This window comes from Hirundo rustica, chromosome 2 (genome assembly GCF_015227805.2).
Source record: "Hirundo rustica isolate bHirRus1 chromosome 2, bHirRus1.pri.v3, whole genome shotgun sequence".
Taxonomy (NCBI): Eukaryota; Metazoa; Chordata; class Aves; order Passeriformes; family Hirundinidae; genus Hirundo; species Hirundo rustica.
In genome coordinates, this window is record NC_053451.1 from 85,535,711 (window position 1) to 85,548,768 (window position 13,058).

A 13,058-nucleotide genomic window follows, 5' to 3' on the forward strand; every position below is an offset into this window, starting at 1 on the left:
ATTAGCAAGTTCACACGTTATTTCCCAGCATCCTTACTCCTTCATGTGTAGTGGCATCACTTTACTGTTCCCAGCCTCTGTTCCTTCCCTGGTTACAGAAGATGTAGAGGAGGCAGAATTACTGATGACTTCTTTGCATTGGTCTTTACTTATAAGACCAGCAATGGGCAGAAACTGGTGCACAGGAAGGTCCACCCGAATATGAGTTTCTTTACTGTGTGGATAATCTTGCACTGGAACAGATTGTGTTCTGGAGTCCCCCTCATTGGAGATAGCCAGGAAGCATCAGGACACAGAATCAGAGTCACAGTATTTATTATTAGGGCTGGCAAAGACTTTGGAGGTCATCCAGTCCAACACCTCTGCCAAGGCCGAGTCACCTAGAGCAGGTTACACAGGAACGCAGCAGGGTGGGTTCTGAATGTCTCCAGAGAGAGACACAATCCTGTGCCGCGTGCTCTGGGATGACCCGGCTTGAGCAGGGAGGCTGGACAAGACACCTCAGTGTGGTCCCTTCCAACCTTACCCACTCTGCGATTCCGTTTGCCTCCGAGCTACTCGTTACAAACGTTTCTCGTCCGAGACATTTAAAAGCTACTTTCTTTTAGAAATCAACAGTACAGTTTTCAGTGGCTTTAGCAACCTTTTTTTGTTTTTTTTTAATCTCTGCGCGCCGGCTGTAAGGATGCTCTGACCCCCGTCACCGCCGGCGCGGCTCCCCCCGCCTGCCCGCGGCCCCGCGCCGCGCCCCGCCCCGCTGCGGGACAGGATGTCCCGCCTCCCGCCGCGCTCCCGATTGGCGGAGCGCTCCCGTGGCGTACGGGGGGCCGAGCTCTCCCCGTCTCCAGTAGCGGAGGAGCGAGGGAGGGATCGGCGAGCGGCTCCGCCGGCGGAGGGGTGGGGGGTGGGCGGGCGAGGGAAGGAGGGGCGAGGATTACCCGGGGCCGAGCGGGCGGCGGCGGAGCGGGAGCTGGAGCCGCCGCCGTCGGTGCCGCGGCCGCCCGGTGAGTGCGAGAGCGAGAGCCCCGTCGGGCTCGGGGGGAGCGGGGAGGCAGGGGCGGGAGCGCCGTGGTGGGCGGGCAGGCGGCGGGGGGAGCGCGGCCTCCGCTCCGCATCCCGAGAGCCCGGCGGGAGGGGGAGGCAGGGCAGGGCAGAGCAGGGGCGGCCCCCGCGCCGTGTGCGGCGACCCCCGCCCGGGCGGGGCTCTGCCCCGCGCCGTCCCCGCGGCGGTGAGAGCCGCGGCCGGCAGGGGCGGTGACGGCGGAACGTGAGCGCGGGGGTGGGATGCTCCCGGGTGAGGGGGAGCCCCCGGCCTCGGCCGCCGCCGGGAGGAGGGGGTGCGGGTGACCCTGATAATCGCTTTATGTTGGCCTGCGGCTTGCGTAATCTGCGATCAATTATTTATTTCATGCACCACTTACGGGGCTGAGGGGCAGCGTTAAGGCCTTTGGTGTGGCTCAGTGCAGCAGAAGGGAGGCTTCCTTCCCGCGGGTGTGATAGGGAAGGGATGCGGAGGCTTTTTTCTAGGTTCAGGTAGTATTCGTAATGCGTGTTCCTCTCCCCGTGCGAATTCAGGGAATCTGGACGAGGGAGAGCTCCTTCTTCACGATACATTTTTAAAGATCAAGTGGAAGCCGTCCTAGTCTGAGCAAAAATAACCTTGTGTGTTTTACTTCATGTGCTAGATTATCTTTTTTTTAATTTTTTTTTTCCTCCACTCATTCTGTAGCAGGTTGGGCTGCTCAGCCAGCCTGGAGGGAAGGCTGAAGAAGGAAACATGTCTTCTGATTCTTTTTGTCTGTCTGCTCAAGCAAGATTTGACTCCAAATGGTTGAAGACAGACTTGCAGGTAAGGAGTTTGATGGTCATGCTGCATTGTGACCTTTCAGGTGCCGATCAAGGATGCTTTTAGTCCAAAAAGCTGACAAGTAGAAGACTGCAGCTCTTGAGGTAGTGTATAGGTTTTCCCAAGTATGCTGATTTATGAGTGGTTTTGAAGAAACACTAAATTATTTTGAGCTGCAAATAGATCTGTATTTTCAGTTCAGTCCCTTCTGCTTTGAGAAAAGCTGGGCTACATATGTATGTTATCTTTACTGAGTGCCAAAGCCCATGGCAGAGTATGTGGCATTTCTGCTAGAACTATAAATTCTTATTTAGGCTGTTGCTAAATGTCTTGCCTGCATATGAGCTAGCAGTTTCAGTGCACAGGAGAACTGAAGTGAAAGGCCATGGCAATGTAATTTATAGTTTGAAGACTTCAAATTAGGTTTTGCTGTAGTTGTTTGCATTATGGGTAGAGGTTTCCTTTAAATTTTGTCCTTTTTGAAGGGAGTTAATTTTTTGTCAAAGGTACAAGGTTGAAATGGAAGTGATCTTCATTGAAATATGCCAGTATTTGGTGAAAGTTTTCTTTTGTCTTAGAAGATTTCCTCGTTTAGCAAAGTTGTGTGATATGGCGAGGATACTAACATGTTTTCCCAATCCAGGTCTTACAATTAAATGGAAAATACAGAGAAATAGTTTGGGTCAGTTACATTTGTTTTAGGTGAAATGAGTAACTACATTAAGTCCTGGTCTCTTTGCCTTCCTTTACCCAGATGTTGCATATAGATCCCTTTCTTTGAATAACCTTTCCAAGTTTCAATTCAAAACTGTGAAATTCTTTTTGGGATGGGCCAGCCAGTGTAATTCCTTTGTTACTGTTAATACTAGTGCTGCTGAAAAACTCTTAAAAATTCCATCTTTGTGACTTTATCCCAGATTACCTGCTGATAGTCTACATGCTTGAGTTGAGTTGTTCTTATAGTTAGACAAGGATTTTTCCCCCATGCAGTTGTGATTCGAAAGCAGCCTTTCTTGAGTATTTTACATCAAACAAGATAAATGAGAATCAGAAGTGACAGATATAGCCTAAGAGGTTCCATTATTCAGTAGATCTTGAATGTAAATGCTATGAAATGACAGGACTTGCTCGTGATTTGGCTAGATTAATTCTATTTTCATCTTTTGTTCCTACCAAAGTAATAATTTCAGTCTAAAGCCAGATGTTTTCTCTAATGTAAAAAATGATGCTACACAACATTTTGGAGATAAGCATATTAAGAAATATGGAAATATTTTTTTTATTTCCGGAAGGGTGGCTTTTAGGTTGGAAGTATATTGCTTCAATGATTGTTGAATACAGGAAAATTTGTCTGAAAAATTGGCAACCTTTGTAACACCTGCTGACTATGCATTGCCTTTTTTTTCCTTCTGTATTATGTGGGATGAAAAATGTGACTGTTCATGTGATTTTTCAGATTTTTCCTTTTTCGTACTGCCTTTTTTCTACATCCTTTTTTTTTTTTCCTGTTTATTTAAACTTTTGGTAGGAGGGTTTCAGTTGTTATCCAAAGTTTCAAGGGTTGTTTTCAGTTGTGTGTATAAATGCAATGAAATATTTCTGATTTATGAGACTGTAGTTTAGTTAATGTGTTACAAGAATTCCTTTTAATAGTAAAAATCTTCATTTGCAGCATGTTTCTATGAATAAATGCTCTTAATTATACAAGTTCTTTATGAGTAATAACAAGTTAGACTCTAATTGCCAGACTACTTTTTTTTTTTTCTCTTCCAATCAAACTGTAGTCAAAATAATGAGAATAATGAAATAAGGGAACAGTAATGATTTGTGATCCTCTGGACACAAACATCACTTCTCTGGAATCCGAAGACAAGCCAGGCCTCCTGGGTATAATATCATTTTCTTATTAGGTTACCTGTTTTTGGTATTACACTGGTCCTCCTCACAGAACTCTTAATTGGATGCGTGTGTTCAGTATTTTGAAAAACTGAGCATGTGAATCTTGAGTAGTATCTTTTAATGTATGAAATGGCAGATGTCTTCTATAAAGGAAAGGGGTTTTTGGCTCTGGAGAATTTTTCTACTGTGTGAATGATTATTTTAACTACTGGTTGACAAGCATGACCTAGCAGTGTGGTTATTTTTTTAATGGGTATAAATCCTCTATCTTAATCCTTTAAGTTCTATGTGTACTGCATATGTAGATTTTTTTACTGTGCATGTTTTTACTGTCTCAGCTGTAGAAGAGCTCTGTTGGTGTTTAAGAGACTGTCAGCAGGAATTGAAAAGGTGAACACAGTGCTCTGAGAGGGTTGAAGAAGACACACTAAATTTATGTAAAGGGATTAGGATAACTACAAATTGTTTGGAATTGGACCCTGGAACTCTACACTTTGCAGCTACATTTTTAACTTCTCAGGGTACAATAGTTCACAAATGAGTAGGTGCCAGTCCTTGGAGAAACAGAATTATTCTGGGGAATATTCTGGGGAATTACCTTAGGAGACATACAGAGACTGATTAGTTTTTAAAATAAATTCCGCTGCTGCAAAATTTGGGATGTATAGCTAGGATTGGAATTAAAATGGTTTCATTTGGTGGCCTAGTAGTCTCTAAAGTACTTTCTTTTACTTTTTTCCTTTGTCACTGTTGTCAGAGAGTTTGTTCTTTAGACTTGATAACTGGCAGTTATTGTAGATTAAGCCAATGAAAATGATTGTATTTTTTTTTTTGTTTTAGCTCAAGAAGATGTTGCATGAATAATGTAATACATGATATTCTATTACTATTTCAATTAGTGAGTATTATATTGTGGTATTAATACAATAAGAAGATAATATCATGTAGATTGTAGTTTAATCACCTGTGTGCATCACTGTTGCAGCTGGTGTCCAGGCCAAATTTAAATGTTCTTACTCAGTTTTGGGATGTTACTGCTGTGAGACAAAAGCAGTATGATGTAGCATGTTATTACTATGCCTGAGTGAATATCAAAGGCACAAGTCCTTTTGTAGTAGCAGTGAGCCTGCTGGCCTGCAAGGTTACCTGATGTGGTGTGAAATGTTAATGGAAATGGATCTTCACAATGTTTGTTGCATACATTATTTTTTCTGAAACTGAACAATACTATTTTAGTAAGCCAAAGTGCTCTACAGAGATCCAAATACAACCTGTAACTGCTTCATGCCTTTTTACAAACTTTGTAATTATTTGTATGATTTACAGCTGCTAGTGTAATTTTGAAGTGCTCAGAAATATTTATTTTACTTTAAAAAATCTGAATTTCCTGGTGGAGCAAAATAAGATACTCTATGTTATCTGAAAAACAAAACTGTTACAGCAGCTGAAAAATCAGGGTAGTCCAGCTGAATATGAGAACATCACTATACAATATTTAGTATGTTCTCTTATGACATATGTCAACAGGATGTGTATAACATCGTCATTAATGAAATAGTCCTACTAAGTTATAAAATAGGTGGATTTTAGTGCAGGCTACTTTTTCATGTGTCATTCTTAATACAGTCACTTGAAAAGTTAGTGGATTATTTCAATTTCTAAGTTATTTATTTAGATTTGAATGGATATATTGAAAACACCTATCTATTGATGACTGTTACTTGTAAAAACCATCACATTTATAGCAAACACTGTGTGTAGTGGGAGATTGTATTTCAAAGACTGTTCCTAAGGAAGGCGTCCTTTTTTATAAAAAGGGGAGATTAAAATTGTTTACTTAAACCTAGGTACCCAGTTTGTGGAATCAAACTGTGCTTAAAATGATTCTGATTAAATAGATGTACTGTACAACTAAATTAGAATCTTATGCAGAGACCTTTAATTAGTGATGGATGAATAACTAAAAACTAGAATTGCTGTGAGCTAATGGGATGCATGTGTGTGTTCAAATGGAGTTTAATTAGGCTGCTTATTCTGGATCCTGTGGAGAGCTGTTGTGCTTAATAGCAGGAGTTAGAGGGAAAAACTTTCATTTTCCTGTAGTGTGGAGAAAAACTTTATGCAACAGTCAAGGTGCAAGAGCTGTCTGCAAGAGGAATATGAGGCATTTCCATCCATTTTCATTGAGTTCATGGTTGTCAGACTATTTCTATCATTAACGTTGGCCACAGAAATGAAAATGAGTTTTTTAAAATGAAATTGCCACCTTTAAAAGTTACATTGGTTAGAAATATTTTTACCTTACTTCAAAGTTACATTTGTCATTTTAATTTTCTTGAAAATCCCACTCTTCCAACATTTAGATCAGTGTCTTTACTTGTGAGAAGATTATGTGAAGAAATATGTCTTGGCTATTAAAAGCAAGAAGTTGGTGAAAGTTGCCTTCTGTATTTTATTGCTGTCCTGTTAATATCTTTCTTTGTTTTAGTTTTCTGATTTAAAAAATGAAGGGCTTTTTTGGAAGTTCTTGCAGCAAACTGCAAATGAGGATTCCTTTGTATCTAAAGGAAGCGAACTTTGCGATAGCAATTTCTAAAAGTTATTTTAAAAATGAAGTAATGCTGTCGCTCTGAAATAAGTGATTTCCAGATGGAGGGACAAACACTATGTGTGGTGTGATAGGTTAGAGAAATTAGATTTAACACATAGGCTCAAATATTTGGGCTCAGACAGAGCTATTCTTCAGATGCATAGTTTCTAGGTTTGAAGGAATTGCATGTTTTTTCTTTGTGTGTGACTATTAACTGGTAACATTTTCAGCAAGTGGAAGACCAGCACCCTGCTATTAAGGGGACATTTCTAGTTTAACCCCAAATCTGTTGAAGTAATGTGGGGCTGCTGAAATTTTTGACTTTGCTCTCTGAGCTTTTGAGCCCTGTGTTTAGGTCTAGTGATGTTGCACTGTGCTCTGCATAGGTGTGATAAGCAGCTGTGGATTCAGGGCATGCTTCGGTCAGCAGGGAAGGAAGGAAGCTAGGACAAAATACTGAGACAACAATGAAAAAGGAAACACAAATTGAATGGATTCAAAAAAGCAAAAACAAAAGAGAGACTTAGGAAAGGACTTATTGTTCTGTGATTTTCTTCGCTACTACTGGGCTGAAAATGTTTTTCGCTTAAATATTTTTCTAACAAGAGAAGTTTTTTCATGTAGTCTTTAAAATAGCTGAATAGAAGAACAGATTCTCCACTACCCTTGGCAATTCTGAGGTGAAGATTGTTTAAGTAGCTTATATTTTAAATCCTTACTGATGTTCTATGTTTATGAAGTCAGTTTCTTAAATTTCCAGTGCAATTATATAATCAGGACTCCTCCCTGAGTCAATCCTTGTCCTTTTGTGTAATTTTGTTTTCCTGGCTTCATTTTTCTTGAGTTCAGGTTAACTTTTTTGAAGGTTTCTATACTTTCTGCAGGGAAGCTTATGAAACTACATTGAGAACATAATCTAATATACTACATAGAGTTTTTCTAATTAAATTAGTTGACTTCAAAACAAAATCAGAGCTGCTGATTATTCTTAAAATAACTTACTGAAAGCAAAATTGTAGCAGTGCTTTGAGAATTCTCAGGAGCTTACCCAGTTACGGTTGGAAGATTTAATTTTCTTGAAATGGAAGGAGATGATAATGCCAGTGTCTTATTGTCTAGAGTTGATGGGGATGGATGGGAATTTCACTGCCAGCCCTGTTGGAGGTTGGCAGCAGCATATGTCAGTAACCAAACTAGATACCCCTTGAACTCTAATCAGATGTTGTACCAGACAGAATAAATTACAGTTCTACTGCAGAGACAAGATTAGCAAAAAGATTAGAGTGGAGGCAGCCCAGTTTACAGTAGAAGTTCACTTTAAAGTCCCCTTAGGCCCTTGAGTTTTTAGTTTGGGATACGTGAGCAAGGCTGAGCCTTAGGTCAGCGTGGGAAATACGGATTTGTTGAGATACTTGGCTTTCAAGTGCAGGGACCAAGACATGGTTTGGAGATGAGAAAGTGTGACAAATGATGGAAGAGACTTGGGGTTTCTGAAGGCGAGATGTGTAGGAGATGGGGTTTGAGAAGAGGTCGGTAGATGTCGTGGGAAAGGACAAGTGAGATTTTTAGCATAGGGAGTGAGGAGGAGGATTAAGAACATGGGCCAAAGTTGCAAGGCACTGGATAGTAGTAATGAAGTATAGAGCTGCTCTTGTCCTGGTTTTTGGAAGGAAGTGTGTAAGTGTTGGGGCAAGCAGGGTCTTGAGGAGGAGATTTACAGAGGGAACATCACTGGTACATTGTCAGTTGTAAAAGTTCAATGAAATCGTCATTATTCTTAGTTTGTTAACTTACTCAGTTTAAGTTCATGTCTCTAAACATTTACAAATGAAGTTACTAAATTATTAGAGGGGAAGATGTTAATATGAATCAAGCAATCTAGTGAGAGAGACTTTACGAAACACAAGTAGCTGATCTTATATTTGGAACTCCAGTATGGTGGGAACAATGAAGACACCGAAGTGTTTTTCTTCTCTTGCACTGTACCATCAATTGGCTTGTGAACATTCTTCAAATACTTTAGTGGAGGAAGAACTTTTTTTTTTTAAACAGAAACCAGAGAAATCTTTTCAGATTTGTTCTCAACAAAGTTTTAGTTCCCTAGTTTGAACTGAGATGTATTGACAGATTCTTTATGAATGACTGAATGTGAGAGGTGTTGGTGGGAGCAAGGGAAGAAAGCCGTAAAATACTATATGAAGAAAAAAATGCAGGATTGAGCAGTTAAAGCAGAGACTTGACTTTTCTACCCACACAAATGAGTGTTATCTTCAGCTGCAAGTTTCACAGGGTCACAAATGTTTGAGATCAGAAGGGCCCTCTGGAGGTCATCTGGCCCAAATTCCTGTTCAAGCAGGGCCACCTAGAGTCCAGTGCCCAGGTCTGTGTTCGGATGTCTTCTGAATACCTCCAAGAATCGTGAATCTACAACCTCGCTGGGCACCTTGTGCCAGTGCTTGGTCACTCTCTGACAGAGAAAACGTGTTTGCTGGTAGTCAGAGGGAAGCTCCTGTGTTTCAGTTTACACTGACTCCCTCTGATCCTGTCACTGAGTACCACTGAGCAAAGTGTTGATCCATCTTTTTTACACCTACCTTTCAGATTTTCTTTCACTTTTGACTAATATATATAGCAAATACTAGATATCTGCTGAATGTTGAGTAGATAAATAGTAATTTTGTTACAACTGAAATTAAGTTGCCCTCAGTTATGATAGATGTATTGGTTGGAAATACTGTTTCTTAATTAGCCATTCAGTTGGTTTCTTTGATTATTGCTGTAAAGTCAGTCCAGTGTTTCTTTACTTTCAAACTTGTCTCCTTTTTCCCTTCCCCCAACACCACTACTGCTGACAAAATGTTAACTACAACATGAGTAGTCGGCAAAATTGTTTATCTGAAGGCTGTTTACGGTGTTTAGAGAAGGAGGTGGAACTCTGTGACCTGTAGACTTGGTGGTTCCTCTATCTTTTTGCAACATACCAAGAAAATTACTTTGATAAGACTTTGAACCAAACCCAAGGCCAAAGAAATTTTGTTTACTTTTTCAGTTTTTAGGTGCATGAAAGAGTTGAGTGAACTTGGTGCTATGTAAAAGGATTAGAGGTTGATGTGGAGAAAACAGTTCCTGATTCTGTTTTATATGAATGCTTTCAAAAGTAATATAGAAATAGAACAGTACTACATTATGAAGAATCTGGCATTCAAAGCCTGGAGACATTTCGATTCTGTGGGCTGGGAGGATAATTTTCCGTACCAAGGTGATCTGAGAATGTAAAGTAAAATGTATAAAAAAGACAATTTATCAGAGAAAGATCTTTAATTTGTGAAAACTGTAATTTATTATGCAACCCATCTGGAGGGTTGCCTCACTTGCAATTTTTCAAGCATTTTACCATAGGTTAGCATTAGTGAAAGTTTAAAAATTTAATCTATCCCCACTATATGAACCAAAATCAATGAAACAGCTGTTTTGCTATTTTACACAAGAAAAAAACCCAACAAAACAATGAAAAGTAAATTCCCTGGGTACTCCAGTAAAGTATATGACCACATCTAAAAAGGGAAAAAGTGGGCACCACTTATTGTTGAAATATTCATAGACTGGGAACAATCAAGAAAATCAGTTAATGGCGAATGATTTTTTTCAGTGTTGAAATGCAACTTCAGATTATTCAAATTTTTTTAAAATGTAGCCAAATGTAAAGCTCTTAACAAAACACAAATATTTGCAAAAGCTCTTTGTGCTGTTTAACACTGAAGAACAGGGTCTGTATATTTCAGTAAAGCACGGTCAGAGTTTGATTCTGGTGCTGTACAATTGATAAATCACAGATAAAATGAATAATGTCTAGCTCACACTGCATGATTCTGCCCCTGATCAGGCAATAGTAAGTGTCAGACATACAGTGTGTCAACTCATATTTTATCCTGAAGGAAGAATTACTGAAATCATTAATACATGTTGGAGTGGATTTCTGAAGTATGCAATATGAAGTCAAGAAATCACTATGGTCATTTAGTGTATTACAGGGGTGTGAAAGCATGCAACTAGTCTATTAATTTGTGTTAACTGAGGTGAGCTGGATCAGTGAATGTCTTCCCTGCTGGTGGGTGCGTGTCTCTTAAAACCTGTAATCCTTAATCATTACAGTTTATTTTATTTGGAGCTATTTCGTTGAGACAAGTGGACTTCTGCGTAGTGGTCAATATTTTATGGTGGTTGTTGCAAGCCACATCTTTGTATTACTTCTCATCTAAAACACTTTGGATTTGAATACTAGTTACATAACACAAAGATGCTTCTGAGTAAGTCCTCAGCAGGTGGTGGGTTTTTCAAATTTTTTTGTTGTTTGTTTATTTGTTTTGGTGTTGGTGTTTTTTTTTTTGTTTTGTTTGGCTGTTTATTTTTTTAAATGTGGTCCACTACACCACTTTGGTAGACAGGAAGTATTCTGTTTCTCAATGTCCTGCCCTCCTCCCTTATGCTGTACAGTTGTGAATTACAGCCTGGTTATTACGGAATTCAGTTGGGATGTAGATACCTGTTTTGCAGTTATTTAGAAAGCAAAAAACAATATCCATAGAAGAGAAGTTATCCTGCTCATTAGGATTCTCCAATGGAGATCGAAATTCCTGAATCATTAGGAGACTTGTGTTACAGCCAGTGCTTTTGTGAGTGGTTCCAGCTAGCAGAGGCTATGTTTTGTTGCCAGTATTTGTCCTCTTGAACACAGAGTGTATTGGGAGCTGACCTCGGCTGAGGCAGCCCTTTGCTCTTCCTCTGGGTGCAGCTGGTTTTAGGCTTGATCCATTCCATAATCTGGCTCTTCATGGGAGAGGAGGCATTGTAGCAGTTGGAAAGAAGTGGGAGGGTTGTGAGGGATGCTTTGCACAGCAGGACCAGATTGAACTGGCTGAATTCATTTACAAATCTGTGCCTTGATGTCATCATTCTGTTAAGATGCCCAGCTCTTCAGTTGCTGGTTGGTGAGGGGACTGTATGCGTCTGTCTTGAGATTTTGTGCAGCTTGACTTTGTTTGAATGGCTTTTCCTGGAGAGAAAAAGGACATCCCACACCCTCTCCCTGCCCCCCAGCCCCCAACTGGTGTCATCTTGAATGGATGGGTAGTTCTGAGGTGATCAAATCCATGCTTTTGATGAGAATTTGTCTCAAAAAAAAATTCATTTTGCTGGACTTGAACTTACCTAAAATTTACCATTTTGCACTTTCAACCTGAAAGTAGCATAGCTAGACAATCAGAGATTCTGAAGACTGTTACATCCTTGTCGCACACACACAATCTCATTTCCAGTGAGATGGTACATGTATTTTCTTTCTTCTGGAATGATGTATAAAATCAGATGTGTTTTAAGTGTTAGCTTGAGTTACCTTGAGAGAAAAGTGTGCGTAACTATATATAATATATTATTTTTAACAGCTTGCTTTTACACGAGATGGACTATGTGGCTTGTGGAATGAAATGGTAAAAGATGGAGAGATTGTATATCCTGGAACAGAATTAATACAGAGTGGTGAACTACCTCCAAGAAAAGGTATGAATTTTAAATTTCTTTTAAATTGTTCATTTTTTTTTTTCTTTCATTGTGATGATGAAAATGGACTTCAGTTCCATACTGTCACAAAACTTACGTTTATCATCACCTGTGGTACAATTTGCAGGTGTTAATGTTTTGAATTAAATACAATTGAAAGTGATTTCTTAAAAGTGTATGGAAGGGTAATGTCCAAGCCTCCAAATGAAGGCTTAAATCTGTTCCAGCCTTGTGAAATTTAACTTCATAACTAGGCATGTTATTATGAGAGAGGCTTGGCAGTGTCTTTTTGTTTGGTATGCTTGGTGTGTTTACAGCTGAAGCCTTTGTTTAAAGGAAGTGGACTGAGGAATGGGATAAAGCTGATACTGCTATTTCTAATTTTGTTTACAATCTTCAGAAAGTAGCTGAAAGGTCAGCTTAAAAACTGGCCACAATCTGCCTGAGAATGTAGTGTGTGGGGGGTTTTTTGTTTGTTTTTTTTGGGGGGGGGGTTTTAAGTTTTCCAGTGTACTTGAGAGCAGTTCTAACACTGCAAATACTGCAAATGGCTGAGTAATGCATCTATTTAGAGTGATTACTTGGGTGGGGGTAGATTTTGTTTTGTGATGGGCAATGCTGGAATGAGGTGATTCTGCTCTTGCCTTTTTTTTCATCTTCACCACAAAAGTGGTACTCTTTTGACTCCTTACTGAACAGAAAATTAAGCTGGTCAAAAAGAAAAATACTTGTTTCCTGAACTGGCTGAAATGGACTCACCAAATGGTCAGATAGGTTTTGTCAGTAGTTTGTAAGATTCCCAAAATCTTACAAATGAGGAGATGGGTAGAAATACTGCCTTTGGTAATAGTGAACTATTACTTCCTGAGCTGTACAGTGTGATAGACATGGTATTTCAAACCAATAATTCTCAATTACTCATGTGGGCAATTTTTTCATACCTGTAGTATGCCTCCTTTAAAAATAGGACAAATGGATGTGTTTTTGACTAGAGGAGATAATTTCTATGGGAAGTAAGATACAATAAAAATTTTACGAAAGAAGGATGAAATGTAGATTTACTTACCAAGGATATAAGCTTTGTAGTTGTATTAGTGGCTGCATGCTGTAGCAAAATTCACGTTATGCTCCTAACTCTTTCAGAATTAGAAAACTTTCATCTTCCCT

General features: G+C 39.7%; 1 protein-coding gene across 3 annotated transcripts in view; it reads left to right on the forward strand.

The window, feature by feature from the left end:
• The first annotated feature begins 937 nt into the window (after positions 1 to 937).
• HERC2 (HECT and RLD domain containing E3 ubiquitin protein ligase 2) overlaps positions 938 to 13,058 on the forward strand; it is a 103,192-nt gene continuing 91,071 nt past the window's right edge. For 2 of the 3 annotated variants that reach the window (XM_040056362.2, XM_040056365.2), the window contains exons 1-3: positions 938 to 1,004; positions 1,730 to 1,849; positions 11,777 to 11,891. In XM_040056362.2, the coding sequence (XP_039912296.1) occupies positions 1,778 to 1,849; positions 11,777 to 11,891 (187 nt within the window). In that variant the 5' untranslated portion in view covers positions 938 to 1,004; positions 1,730 to 1,777. The remainder of the gene's footprint in view (positions 1,005 to 1,729; positions 1,850 to 11,776; positions 11,892 to 13,058) is intronic. The other variant, XM_040056363.2, reaches the window with a different exon arrangement.